Source organism: Kwoniella pini, chromosome 10 (genome assembly GCF_000512605.2).
Source record: "Kwoniella pini CBS 10737 chromosome 10, complete sequence".
Lineage (NCBI taxonomy): Eukaryota > Fungi > Basidiomycota > Tremellomycetes > Tremellales > Cryptococcaceae > Kwoniella > Kwoniella pini.
The window spans coordinates 109,086-122,102 of record NC_091725.1 but is presented as its reverse complement, the minus strand read 5'-3'; the positions used below and the strand labels follow the sequence as shown (position 1 = coordinate 122,102).

Here is a 13,017-nt window from a genome sequence, read left to right as displayed (position 1 = left end):
ATGAATTATAATTTACAAAAGATATCCGCATGGGAAATGATAAGGATGATGAATGAAAATGAGAATCAAATGGATAATATTATTGCATGCTGCAAACAGACTGAAATGACATTAGCTCTATTCAATATTCGTTGATTTACGATTGTCATGAGTTGGAGAGGTGAGATCAGATAGTGCGAAGTTAACGCCTTCAAAGCTCAACTCTCTCCAACATTCCGAAGAACGAAGGAAGGAGCTATATGAGCTTTGTCGTACTGACGTGCAAATGTCTAGCAAATTTCGTCCGTGATATGATCGTAGCTGGATATAGCAAGGGAAGAGATGCGGACTCACACATTGTCATCTACCGATTGAAATATAACTAATGAAACATAGCTCAAGAAGAAATAATGGAAAGCGATATAATGTTTAATTGAATTCAACATTTTATTTTGGCGGGAATATCAATGTACGGCGTTTCAACGAGCCCTGCTACATATAGATAGGCTCACGAGTGCTGTATTACAATAGGCATGTGAATAAGCGGCATCAAACCCCCACTTTCCCCCACTCTCAATCGGTCAATCCCGGTCAATTCCAGCCGTAACATCCTTATCTGCTCTCTTTTCTTTATTTCTTTCTTGTTCTTTTCTTTCTACTGTTTTTGCATACCCTTGAAACCCCTACTGAGACTCATACGAGAAAGTCAAAAACGACCCAAAGAATGCCTGCTGAATATACCTTGACAAAAGACGCTCCTGCTCCTCTTCCAGGAATTGTGAGCTGATCTTCTGCATTTCAGCTGCACGCTAAAAGCTGACGGATTACAATTTCAGTACTCCCAAGCTGTTCGAGCTGGTAACTATGTCTATACTTCTGGATCAGTAGGTATGGCCAAAGAAGGCCACATGATAGAAGGTACCGTAAGTCTAGCTGTGAAGGATAGGTGTCGTATAAAACAGCTGGTTGATATTGTTGAGTAGATTCAAGACCGTACCAAACAAGTCATCCAAGTGAGCCAGCTATCTGCTAACATACATTGCAACGAATAGCTGATATGATCATCCCAACTAGAATCTCGAAGCTGTCCTCAAGGGATCAAATATGACTTTGAAGAATGTAGTCAAGGCTAATATCTACCTATCAAACCTTTCTAGAGATTTCAATGCTGTTAACGAAGTAAGTCACTTTATCAATTAGGAACGCATAGGAAAAACTCATGAAACCCTCCTTCCTACACAGATCTGGAAGGAATTAATGCCCGAGCCTAAACCAGCTAGAACATGTATCGGAGTAGCCGAATTGCCTGCCGGTGGAACAGATGTAGAGATCGAATTTGTAGCTTACGACGGGTAGATATTTGATCAAGCTTGATATGCAACAGCGGTGAACGGAATAAGTAGGAATTGCTCAGTATCTTCAGCTTTCGGTCGTAGCAGGCTGAAGCCACGAGTCAGTACCCATTTATTCGATACAGGGCAATAATGAACTTTCTTTTCACAACGCAATTGATCTTGTCAAGTCTCATCATTCGATCGACAACGGTGGAATAAACAGTAAGGTACGAAACTGCACAAAAATTGCTGTTGATGAATTAATTGAGACTGCATATTATAAATTTACTTCTTACGGTATCCTCCGTACATAATCAAGCTATCAAGTATCGGATAAATAAATGTCCATTCCACCTTGTCCTTTCCTCCAATTTAACCGGAGAAGGCTGGGTTGGCGGTCCAAGCATTGAATGGGAAGTCCAAAATGGCAGGACCAGCAACGATGTTGTCATCTGCAACAGCCGATGGGTCGGATGAAGTAGAAATAACGGCGTAAACTATACCTTGGAGGTCGGTAGGGATAGTTGCGGAATCATTTTCGTCAAGTTGGATGGCTCTTGATCCGAGACCTTCGTAAAAGACAACATAGTTGGTAGCGTTACGAGGATCGTCGAAAGTGAAAGTTGCTGATGATCCTAGAGCGTATCCTTCTCCAACGGTTAAAGTAGGGTAAGCTTTGACTGGTAAAGCAGCGTTGGAGTCAGGGCATGAAGTGATGAATGCTGATGCTAAGGTGTAAACCATGTCTAATCCGAGAGGAGTGTCATAAGCGGATCCCCATGGATTGGCGTTTCCAATAGCTGCAGATTCCCAAGCTTGATGTCTTGCTTCAGTTGAGAGAATTACAGCAGCAACAGTCAAGTAATCTTTATCGGTGATGTATTGAGCGGCACCGGCGTAGGCTGATACTCCTACATTTTCGATGAGGGTGGTCAAACCGACGAAAGACTTGACGTCAGTGTAAGGGCTATTATAACAGTTTGGCAATCAGCACCCATACAAGATACTGTAGATCCTCAGATAGAACTAGGGTCACTTACAAGTTGTAGGTACATTCAGCGACTGAAGCATTACCTAATGCTCCGGAGAGCAAAGATACATGATCGGCTTCGTGACCGGCAATTTGACTGATTCTTCCTCTAACCCAACTTGGATAACCGGCAGCTGCAAAAGCGGCTTCGTCGAATTGAGAAAGAGCATCGGCACTAGAAAGCGGTCAACATTATCAGTTGGTGCTGATTTCGTTGATCCAAAAGCGGTGATAGATAAACTTACTATAATCTCTTCTCAAGGTTCTCAAGGGTAAGAGCGTATTGCAATACTTGAGTATCGGTAGGACCATCAGCTCGTCTGTTAAGAGCGTTCTTAAAAGAAGCGTAAGATGATGGCATGGCCGAAACGGCACCGATAGCGGCAAGAGCAGCGATAGCAGCGGATCTCATTGTTATTGATGGATTCTATGAGGATTTGAAAGTGAGAAGTTTAGTTGTTGAATTGATTGGTTTGAGTGGATGGGAATGATTATAAACTCAAATGGCAAAAGCACAACCTATTTATATATATCATGAGCATGTCAAATGTATGACTTTGTAATCCGGCAAACAGGGGTACAAAGTCATAACTTCATCGCCAAGTATGTCAATGATGACATCGCCTTCAGCTCATACGCCTCGTCAATTGCTGGACATTATCCAATCGTACGATTATGACAATGTTCAACTTCCTTCGATATCAATAAAGTACCTCATCATCAGACATGACTCAAGTCGTACGATCTTCAATATTCATGAACAAGCTGAAAGGAGGAATAAAATCTAAAGTAGTACACCTGAAAAGCATTCACCGGTATAAAGGCGTCAAGGGGATGAGGGAGGGGGTTTGTAAATCATAGACTAAAATTGTAGATAGCTAAATTAAGACTTTTTAATCTATCTTTCCCCTTCAACAGAGTCAAAGGCGTGATCCCATGATATCAAGATTAAATTAATCTAACCTGAATACTTTGTGGTATGAGGGTAATACTTAAGATCTATTTGAATATGACGGGAAGTCTAACTACGGATGATCCGGAAACTAATTATGTAATTCCATAATTTTTATATGCCGGTTGAGCGTTTATACCTTTATATGATAAAATCCCTCATCTAAAAGTCAATGATCGAAATTTAAACATCGTCATAATCGGAAGAAGTCTTAGATCAGATAACGAGATATACAAATTCTGGGGTCCCATATGCTACAAGAGACATGGTGGTTCAGATTATTGGAAAATGCCTTTACTGGTAAATACTTTATATCCTGATTAGGCTTTTTACGAAATTGAATTTATATACGGGAAGGCGGATTTTACGTTGTTTCTATATATTTCAATTTCATTAGTGCGTCATATAACAAAATGGCATTTATTTATTGGAATAACTATTAATCCTGGGCCCCGTTCGATCCTTGTATTCTAAAATTACTATTCCAGGACGTGAGATGCAACATTACTTTTATCCAATTTCAATCCGGGATGATCGATGATTATTACGGTATTATTAAAAACAATACTAGCGGGTACTAACGATCAGAGGGGACTTCGGAGAGCTACTAACTGCTTGCGGATCTTGTTCTGACTCCGTTTGAAGTGTCAGAATGATCATGCGATAACCCTGATTCTAGCAAGTAATCTTGATCCGCAATGCATTATGGCGTTTAATACAAATTACACTGCATACGTAGAGAACATTTGAATGCATGGCATCGATCCCATATATATGTATATACAAGTCATTTCTTTGTTGCGACTTCACCATATCACAGAAAAATATCCTGTCACACAGCTGGTTGGTTAATCTCTCATATCAGGCCATATAAAATAGCTCAAACAACATAGATAAAAGCCGGATTCCTAATAAATGAGACCTCGTTTTAGCTGATGATCTCTATACTAAGTATTAAGATAACTTACTCGAAATCAGTCATATCGTCAAATGCATTCTCATACAATTTTGCCTCATCCAATCCATGTGATTTCATATGTTCGGTCAATTTCAATTTATAAGCAACAGCTTCTTCTTTAGTCATAATTGACATATCTTCTAAATCAGCTGGCATACCCAATTGAGCTCTTCTAAGGGCTTGTTTCTTATTTAATCTTCCCAGGTAGATTCTCATGGAGACAATTAGTATACATAGTACTGACCAACAGCCTATATCCACGTATAAGCCTGTGTAATAGTATGGCGCTTCTTTCTCGAGATAAACTGTAAATGACAAATACCAGTATCATGTTAGTATATGACGAGGGCGAACCAAGAAAATATAAAGACCTACCTTGAGGACCGACAATATTTCCTACGCATTGGAACACGAACATAGTGGAGAAAGTAACTACTCTTTTAGTAGTACCAGCCGCATTAAGATTTGCCCATGAATATAATAGGGGTTCTGCAACGATATGAACGGTCAACTATTGCAACGAGGTTCGCTAGTCGAGAAACTCACGAATACCAGCTAAAATATACGCAATATAGAATGAAGTCATCAATCCAGGTATATTATCTCTTGATAATCTACAAATAGCGGTGGCTCCAGCGATAGGTGCGAGAGTAATAGTGAAAATGACCGCCCATCGACATTTGAATTTATTAGTAACCCAAATTCCGATCCAAAGAGTAACGATACCAATAACTCCAGTAGGCATGTGCATGAGGGTGGTCTAAATAATAACAAATACTGTATCAGGAAATGCTACTTGGTTATCACGAAGTAGGATGAACTTGACTCACTTGGAAAGAATCAAATTTGAACCCTTTTAAAATCAAGCCGGAAAATGACCCAATACCTCCAGAAGGAGTAGCTGTACAAAGGTACATTGCAGCCCACATATAAGTTTTTGGATCTCTATAAGTTTCCCAAACTTGATTCCATTTCCAAGTTGATGATTTTGTACCTGTTTGATTTTCTTTCAATCTTTCTAAAGCAATTAATCGATCATCATCTTTTCGTAGAAATTTTGCTGTTGTAGGTGAATTTGGTAAAAGATACCAAACCTATTAACGAATTTTTCTTGTTCAGCTTTGTTTCCACTAAAAATCACTAATAACGGGATAGATGTGAATTATACTTATACTTACAAGAGGAACCATAGCTAAAGATAAACCACCCATACAGATAAAAATACCTTGATAAGGTTTTATACCTGTCTTCACATGACCAACTCCAAAAGCTAACAAAGGACCGAAAAGAGATGCCATCGAATTGGCAATTTGATATGCCACTGTTCGATAGGATTGTTCTCGTCGAGTCCACCACATTTGGGCTACAAGAGGAACCGCAATCCGATCAGCCCGAACATTATAGGTAGTAGTACTATTCGAGCTGACTTACTAATGAATACGAAAGAAGGTAAGATCGTGGCTTCAAATGCACCCAGCAGTAGACGAGCAACCATCAATCCAGCAAAGTTTGTAGCTGCTGCACTACAGATAGTAACGATAGACCATGCGATGAAGTTGAACATGACCCAATATTTGACTGAAAAGTATGAAAACAAATTCATGACGGTTAGTCGCACCTATATCCAAATATCCATTTCCTTTGCAAAACTTGACTAACCTGGAAAAACGACTAATGCATAACTCGAAAGAGGTTGACACACCAATTGAGAAACGTAGCTATATGATATCACGGCGATCATTAGCATGGTTGATTGAGTGGCATAATTTGCAGCAATCCGTATTCTCAGGAAAGAAAGACCTACACCACAGATTGTAACCTAAGATTCACGAGTGAAATTAATTAGATCAATTCACTTGCACTTGAATACACAGCAAAGAATCGATCTCACCAACTATATTCAGCACCTTTCAAACCTGTAGATTCCCTTAAATCAAAAACAGCACCTTGAGCTACAGCACCTTTATCAAGTTGTTGAATACAGTAAACCTGGAAGTTCAGAAGTATATATCAGCTTAATTAACCACATCTTAAGGATTTTCAAAGTTGATTTGATAAAATGAATTGAAATATAGAGAGATTGAAACTTACAATACACATTGGAATACAAACGAAAATATCAATTTTTCTCAAAACTCTTTTATTATCTTCTTTTGTATATTCAATATGACCTGATTTAGATAAAATTTCTTGTGCTTCATCAAGTTGATTATTTACTGTTTTTTTCTTTTTTCTTTCTTCTCTAGTAAGTTCACCATTCTCAATTTCAAATTCATGTTGATTATCTGTATCTATATTATCAATTTGTTCAATTGTTGGTTTATCATCTTCTAAATGTATTTTACTCATTTTTGATTGATCAAATTAGTTAAACAAAACCTCAAGGTACACAAAGTCACTCGGTTGAATCGAAATAATCAGAATAATACATTCTCTTTTGATCAATATTCATCCCCTTTATATTCACCTCATCATGTAGAATTGAAGAATGACTCGATATATCATCGTCAAGACTTTGATCCGTGATCTTATTCATACGGAGGAATATCCCCCCGCGGGGTTCCTTCCGGGCCGCATGGATTGATGAAGCGAATCAAGTTATATTGCTTGAATCAAATTAGTGAAAAGAAAGCAGATGAGCGGGGAAAAGAGGGGACAAGCTGGGGAGAATCGTATCAGGTTAGCGCTAAACGTGTATGATGCGCAATTCTTACATTCTTATCGATCGCTAAATATGAGAGGCAGAAACAGATGAAGAGTATTAGGTCTTCTCTCTCTAAAGGGCAGACATTCTATTCTCAGGCTAAGCCAAGAACAGTAAAATACCTTACAAAGGAAAGGAGAAGATAAGGAGAACATGACTAATTTTAAGCGCTGACATGATCATACAATGTAAAAAGTCATACACACTAAATGAATTAAGCTTGAACGGGCGAAGGCCGATCCTCAGGGTTTTCAAGTTGTTTTTGTAGTTTCCACCTTATAAACTTATTACAATTTGCTTGGCATTTTTCAATTCGAAGCTAAAGTAGAGATTATCATCATGTGACACATCCTCAGACGGAGGAATGTTATCGCGATGGATCCCACATCCCACTTTGTATAAATTGCTTATCAGAAATATGGTAGGGGTAATACAAGTTGGAAAGTGGTGAGAATTCCGACAAATAGAATCAAAGGTATCAAATGGTAAAATGCATATTATTACAACCGAGATAATGATATTATAATAACTATATATGCGTTTGCAAAAATCCGTCTGAACTCGTCAACCACAAATTTTAGTCTATGATCGCAGTATACAAACAAAAGACTACTCGCACACTCTCAATCTGTTTCTCTTTCACACCCGCATAACCAGTCACAATACGCAGATTCACGCTAAAGGGACTTCTGACACTCCAGAAGTAGATGTCACCCGTTGTGAATCTTTCGCGCTCTTTCCCGTTCCCCATAATCCTAGACACAGCGGTAAAGGAGCAACGATAACACAAACAACAGCTTGTAAAATCATTGCTCTATATAACGAATTATCCGGTTCATGATGATTTCCAGCATTCCCTTTGAGAGAAGTCATTGAAATCAATAGAATTCCACCAGCAAGTTGAGACATTGACCAACAAATTGTAGAAGAAATTTCAGGTCCAATAGGCCAAGTTGTATCTGCCAGTAATTCTAAAGCAAGTGGAAGAAGTATAAAACTTGCTGATCCTACAAAAGCTGATATTATAGCTGGTCCAATTAATTTTCCAGTTTTAGGTACGAATATGAACAAAATGTACATTCCGCAAATTATCAAAACTAAAATCTTAATCACCACTAATTTCACTTTAAATTTCCCACCAAATCTATCTAATATTGGTGAGGCTATAGCAGCTGCGACTAGACCGACGACAATCATTATTGCTCCATTTATTCCAGCTTGATCTTCAGTCATTCCATATGGCTCTAAAATTTGATTGAGTAAAGATGATGTCGAATTGAAAGCCGCTACGTAGATAACAAATGGCCAAGCGATCAAGTGGAAAGTCAAACTCTTAAATAGGTCTTTGAGGATACTGAAAGTGATCTTGGTATCGTTGAACGGGGTCGAAGTAGGTGGTAAAGGTGGTGCAGATGGCAAGAAGAATGATGGAATGCATATTACGGTAGTCTGCGTTGTTGTTGGTTTATTAGCCAATTAATAGTAAATCACGCACAATATATCTGTAGAGCTGTGGTTTCATGTTGACGCAAATTGTGACTCACGATGATAGCCACGTATAGCACCATATTTGGTACCTTGTCAGGTTCAGTAGCCATGAACGGACCAATAAGCTGACCAAGCTATGTTGTAAACAAGGTATATCAATTCCATAAATCATCAAATATTAAGAAAGCCAAAATAGATTGTAAACTCTAACTCACAGCACCTCCTAAAGGATTACATAAACTAGCCAAAGCAGTAGCTGTTATTCTACTTTTTTCACTAAACCATTGATGAGATAATCTTGTAGGAGCAGATAAAACGAAAGGTTGTGAAAATCCAATTATAATTTGACCAAAAATAACTAATCCAAATGTTGTATTATTTTTATTATTATTTCCTAATTTTGATCCTAAATATCTTAACCAATTTCCAATAATTAATAAAATTGAAGATAAACACATTGAATATTTACATCCTTTAAAATTTAAAATCCATAATGCAATTGGAGAAGAAATTACAAAAGCAAATAAAAATCCGGTAGATAACCAATTTATATCATTTTCATTTACATTAAAATATTCTGATGAAGTTTTTGAAACTGCTGAAAATGTTAACCAACACCATGAAACTATTATATTCAATAAAGATAATTGAATTAAACTGAAAAATCTCCTTTTGTATACTTTAGTTTGTATATTCGGTAAGGTTGAAGACGGTGGATTGAGAGGGAGTGAAGGTATAATTATTTCGGAAGGGATATTCTTGTCTTCTTCCACATGTAGATGTAAGTCTATCTTAGATATTGGAGAAGCTTCCGCGAGATTGGCATGACTAGCCGTGATTTCCGATGCGGGTTCGATAGACAAGATCTGTGAAGCGGGACGGTCAGAAGGATGAATGGAAGTATTTTCGTTGCTAGTCATCGTGTATTTCAATGTTTCGTGAGACCTGGCGACCTCTTAATATAGCGTTGCCAGCACACATAAAAGAGTGACTAGCTTGATGACTTGAGGCGCGATGAACTCATAAAGTAATGTAGTAGGAAGAATGATAAGAATAAGATTTTATCGTAAGAAATCTACCTATAAAGCGGTGATCGACGCTTCATGATATTGGGCGCGTAGATCATCTTCAATTTGTTTATAAAATACCCACGTGAACCGCTGACAAACCACCTATCAATGACATAAGTTAACCATGCTGAACCTCTTTTGCGTGAAAGCAATATGTTGTACATATTATATGACACAAGTACAATCAGTTCGATGCACAATAGTATATATTATAGTTATTATTGTTACAAGTCAGATAACATAATGAAAACAGCCGTTATAGTCAGCTGGAAACCTAAGCTTTCTTTTTCTTCTTTTTCGGTCCTCCTCCAAATTCCATTTGTTTGATTTCAAGTATCTTAGCAGCATTGAATTCTTTACCTAACCATCTAACCAATATCAATGGTTTAGCTTTATATTCTTCGTCGTCTGCTTCCTGACTTTCGGAATCCTGAGTTGCTGGTCGATGTATATCCGGATGTAACCCGACTATTAATTATTTTAAAGTCAATTTCATATCACCTATGATATTATTCAAACCTTACCTGGTCTAGCTTTTATTGATTCCACAAATTCAGGATGTCTTGTTAAATATTCTTCAACATGAACGAAAGATCTTTTCCTTATTAAAATATCTGCGAATCGTTCTCTAACCAAAGGTATATATCCCTAAAACCGAATTAAATTAATCAATGATCTCGAAACATTCAATGAGATTGATCGTCTCCGACTTACCCCTGAGACGGTCCAAAGATGCTCGCAAGGTGGTAAAAGCTCAGGTTCTTTGCCTTGACTTTTCGCTTGATTTGTTCGCTCCGCATTGATCTTCTGTTGAAGCAATTGAACTTCCGAAATCATTTCTCCAACGCATAAAGCTGTCGAATCTTCTCCATCTGCTCCTTCGAAAGGAATAAAGGTGGAAATGAGTAAAGAACCGTCTATGAGAATGGGAAAAAATAAGCAGTGGATCAACCTTATATACATTAGACTTACTGAGCATATTCCATTCTCCTCCCCACATTCCGATAAGCTCTGACCCAGGAGGAATGACAACGTTCGCTGTATCGAGGTGATGTCAGCGATAGACTGAAGACACCCTTAATATAGCGAGATCCTCTAGCCATGAACAGAACTTACTCTTCTTGACATTGGCCAACACCGTGCTTAGATCATCGTCATTGCCTTCAGGCCGGACCCAATCTTCTTCAAGATCGACCGTACGGACGCTTCTCCGGGGTTTGGAATGCGACCACTGATTCATGAAAAGCATCGTTATTAGCTAATCGTGACCTCGATTCAATTGAAAATGTGGCTCAGCTCACAATAAGTGACAACAATCTTCTAAATCGATTCGGATCTAGGCCATCCGCTCTGATCATAGCTTCTCTACTTGGCCAATTGCGCGTGACCATATCGTCAACGTCACCGAAATCGCGCAAAGGGTTTGCTAGTCCAGGAGGTAGATCGACCCTAATGAGCGTTTCTTCGCGTGAGCTTGGCTGATTACAATGTACAGAAATCTACTATAACTCACTCCAGCATTTCAGGAACAGCTAGTCTCGCTAGAGTCTTCTCATTCCACAAAGCCTTACATCGAGTTAAAACTTCTTTAATCTGCTCTGGTGAAAAATCGGTCGGCGTGACATGTACCCCTAATTCGCGGGTACGATCACCAAGTCTATCATCTGTCATGAGCATTTATTCGCGTTGTGTGTAATACAGCAAAGTTACGCACCTGATGTGATTCAGACTACAAGTCTTTCTACCCGGGTGGAAAACCTGCTTCATCCTCCATTTACCTATACCAACTCTTGGTCCTCCCCCTCCACCACACTGGCAATTCAGTCAATCAACATCAGCTCTTATGCTTGACCAGTTAATCAATCTAAACTCACATCGGTACATCTTTGATACTTGCCATCACAATCCCCACAAACGATTTCAGCTATATTACTTATTGATTCTTGTTCGTTACCATTTCCGCCAAGGATTTGACCTGATCCAATTATTCTTTGACAAACATCACACCACTGCCTCCTGTTTGACACTTTACCTTCCTCATCGTCAATCTCCAATTGTACTCTCATCCTCTTTCTCGTTTCCACCGTTCCAATATTATGTCCTTTTTCGCCGTTATTCGTAGAATCAGGTAATGTCGAAGGTTGATTAATCTGAAAACAATTCGTACATCTAAGTTCCACTTTAATTGGATCAGGCATTGTTGATTTAGGTGATCGAATCATTACTCTACCCAAAGCTTTTTTACATGACATGCAGTCTGGACTGTGCTCAATGACTACCTTCTTTTCGGTCCCTCGACGTTTCTTCGAAGGTGGTGCCGATTGCTCGTCCGCCGATGCACTACGTCGTCTAGTCGGTGAGTTCATAATTCGAGTCTCTGCGGTACCGCTAACAGATGTATAGGGGTCACTTCGAGGGAGTAAGGTGTCTGCTGGATTGACGGAATAAGGTATATTATTGTTATTTGAGTAATTGATTGTAGGAGCGAGGGGTAAAACGTCAGGGAGTGAGTGATCCCCTAAATCAGGTAACCATGATAAGAAATTATCCATATTCTCGCTTGATAGCATAGCTTCCAGGTCAAATGGTGTCATAGGCTGATTATTATTAAGACTGTTGTTGTTGTTGTTGTGGTTGAATATATTTGATGGTTGATTAGTTTGATGCGTGGAAGGTGGTACAGAATGTATATCTTGATTGAGGGAATTATAATGCACTTCGTTGGATGAAGGGCCCGCACTATTTTGTGGATGACCATGTCCATCTCTTATCGAGTTTGATTCAAGAGAATCACTTTTTGCAGCAGCTCCAGCTTTTAATCTTAAAATCTCTAATTCAGCTTCCTTTTCCTTCTTTCTAGCTTCTGCAATTTGTAATTCTAACGTTTTAGTTTTTAACCTAATCAATTCAGTCCACAATACATGTCTAGTAGGATCTTCAGCTTGAGTAGGCATTTCAGATAAAAAAGCAGATATTGAATCTAGGTTTCCACTATTATTTGGATTTTGATCAAGACGGCTCGGTAAACGTGGGGGTGATCTTGCTAATCTATCAGATTGAACTTTATTCGCTAAATTATTATTCCCAGTTCCAGTTCCAGTTCCGGTTCCGTTGGATATACTTGTACTATTTTGATCTTGAGCAGCAACGTTCCAAGCCCATTTATTACCTGGTATAGGAAAAAATCCAGCTTGATAATCTTCTCCTTGAGCTTCTATACCTGTCATATGAGCCGGACGCTGATGTCTTTCCATTTCGGATTGCGTCATTCCATGAGCGATGACCGATGCATCTGAGGTATTCTCAGCAGCTCTAGATCCTGATATGGGGAAAAGAGATGTCGGAAGAGAGTAATATTGTCCATTTTGCGAATTGGATGGTCCGGCCTTAAAAGAAAATCAGAAGTCAGTGAAGAACGTTTTAGCAACGTTATCCGAGCTAAGGAAGACATACGCCAGATCCGGATCCTTGAGAGGACTGCATACTCGAGTGTAGGTCTTGT

General features: G+C 38.8%; 5 protein-coding genes across 5 annotated transcripts; 1 reads left to right on the top strand and 4 right to left on the bottom strand.

Moving 5' to 3' along the window:
- Positions 1 to 703: 703 nt before the first annotated feature.
- I206_106840 (uncharacterized protein) lies at positions 704 to 1,335 on the top strand (the record flags this gene model as incomplete). The annotated part of the gene is made up of 5 exons (XM_019157335.1): positions 704 to 757; positions 816 to 902; positions 963 to 992; positions 1,054 to 1,158; positions 1,222 to 1,335. The coding sequence occupies 5 exons, from the start codon at positions 704 to 706 to the stop codon at positions 1,333 to 1,335; spliced, it is 390 nt and encodes a 129-aa protein (XP_019010053.1).
- A 350-nt stretch (positions 1,336 to 1,685) lies between these two features.
- Positions 1,686 to 2,755, bottom strand: I206_106839 (uncharacterized protein; the record flags this gene model as incomplete). The annotated part of the gene is made up of 3 exons (XM_019157336.1): positions 1,686 to 2,280; positions 2,354 to 2,518; positions 2,589 to 2,755. 3 exons carry the CDS (start codon positions 2,753 to 2,755, stop codon positions 1,686 to 1,688), a joined length of 927 nt encoding a protein of 308 aa, XP_019010054.1.
- Positions 2,756 to 4,175: 1,420 nt separating this feature from the next.
- Positions 4,176 to 6,602, bottom strand: I206_106838 (uncharacterized protein; the record flags this gene model as incomplete). The annotated part of the gene is made up of 10 exons (XM_019157337.1): positions 4,176 to 4,203; positions 4,264 to 4,558; positions 4,629 to 4,742; positions 4,800 to 5,013; positions 5,084 to 5,347; positions 5,432 to 5,616; positions 5,685 to 5,831; positions 5,913 to 5,971; positions 6,145 to 6,242; positions 6,345 to 6,602. 10 exons carry the CDS (start codon positions 6,600 to 6,602, stop codon positions 4,176 to 4,178), a joined length of 1,662 nt encoding a protein of 553 aa, XP_019010055.1.
- A 1,027-nt stretch (positions 6,603 to 7,629) lies between these two features.
- I206_106837 (uncharacterized protein) lies at positions 7,630 to 9,365 on the bottom strand (the record flags this gene model as incomplete). Its single annotated transcript, XM_019157338.1, has 3 exons — positions 7,630 to 8,406; positions 8,502 to 8,579; positions 8,661 to 9,365. The coding sequence occupies 3 exons, from the start codon at positions 9,363 to 9,365 to the stop codon at positions 7,630 to 7,632; spliced, it is 1,560 nt and encodes a 519-aa protein (XP_019010056.1).
- Positions 9,366 to 9,789: 424 nt separating this feature from the next.
- Positions 9,790 to 12,998, bottom strand: I206_106836 (uncharacterized protein; the record flags this gene model as incomplete). Its single annotated transcript, XM_019157339.1, has 10 exons — positions 9,790 to 9,983; positions 10,040 to 10,163; positions 10,230 to 10,432; positions 10,488 to 10,553; positions 10,632 to 10,746; positions 10,817 to 10,964; positions 11,029 to 11,172; positions 11,230 to 11,327; positions 11,390 to 12,901; positions 12,969 to 12,998. 10 exons carry the CDS (start codon positions 12,996 to 12,998, stop codon positions 9,790 to 9,792), a joined length of 2,634 nt encoding a protein of 877 aa, XP_019010057.1.
- Between the last annotated feature and the right edge of the window lie 19 nt (positions 12,999 to 13,017).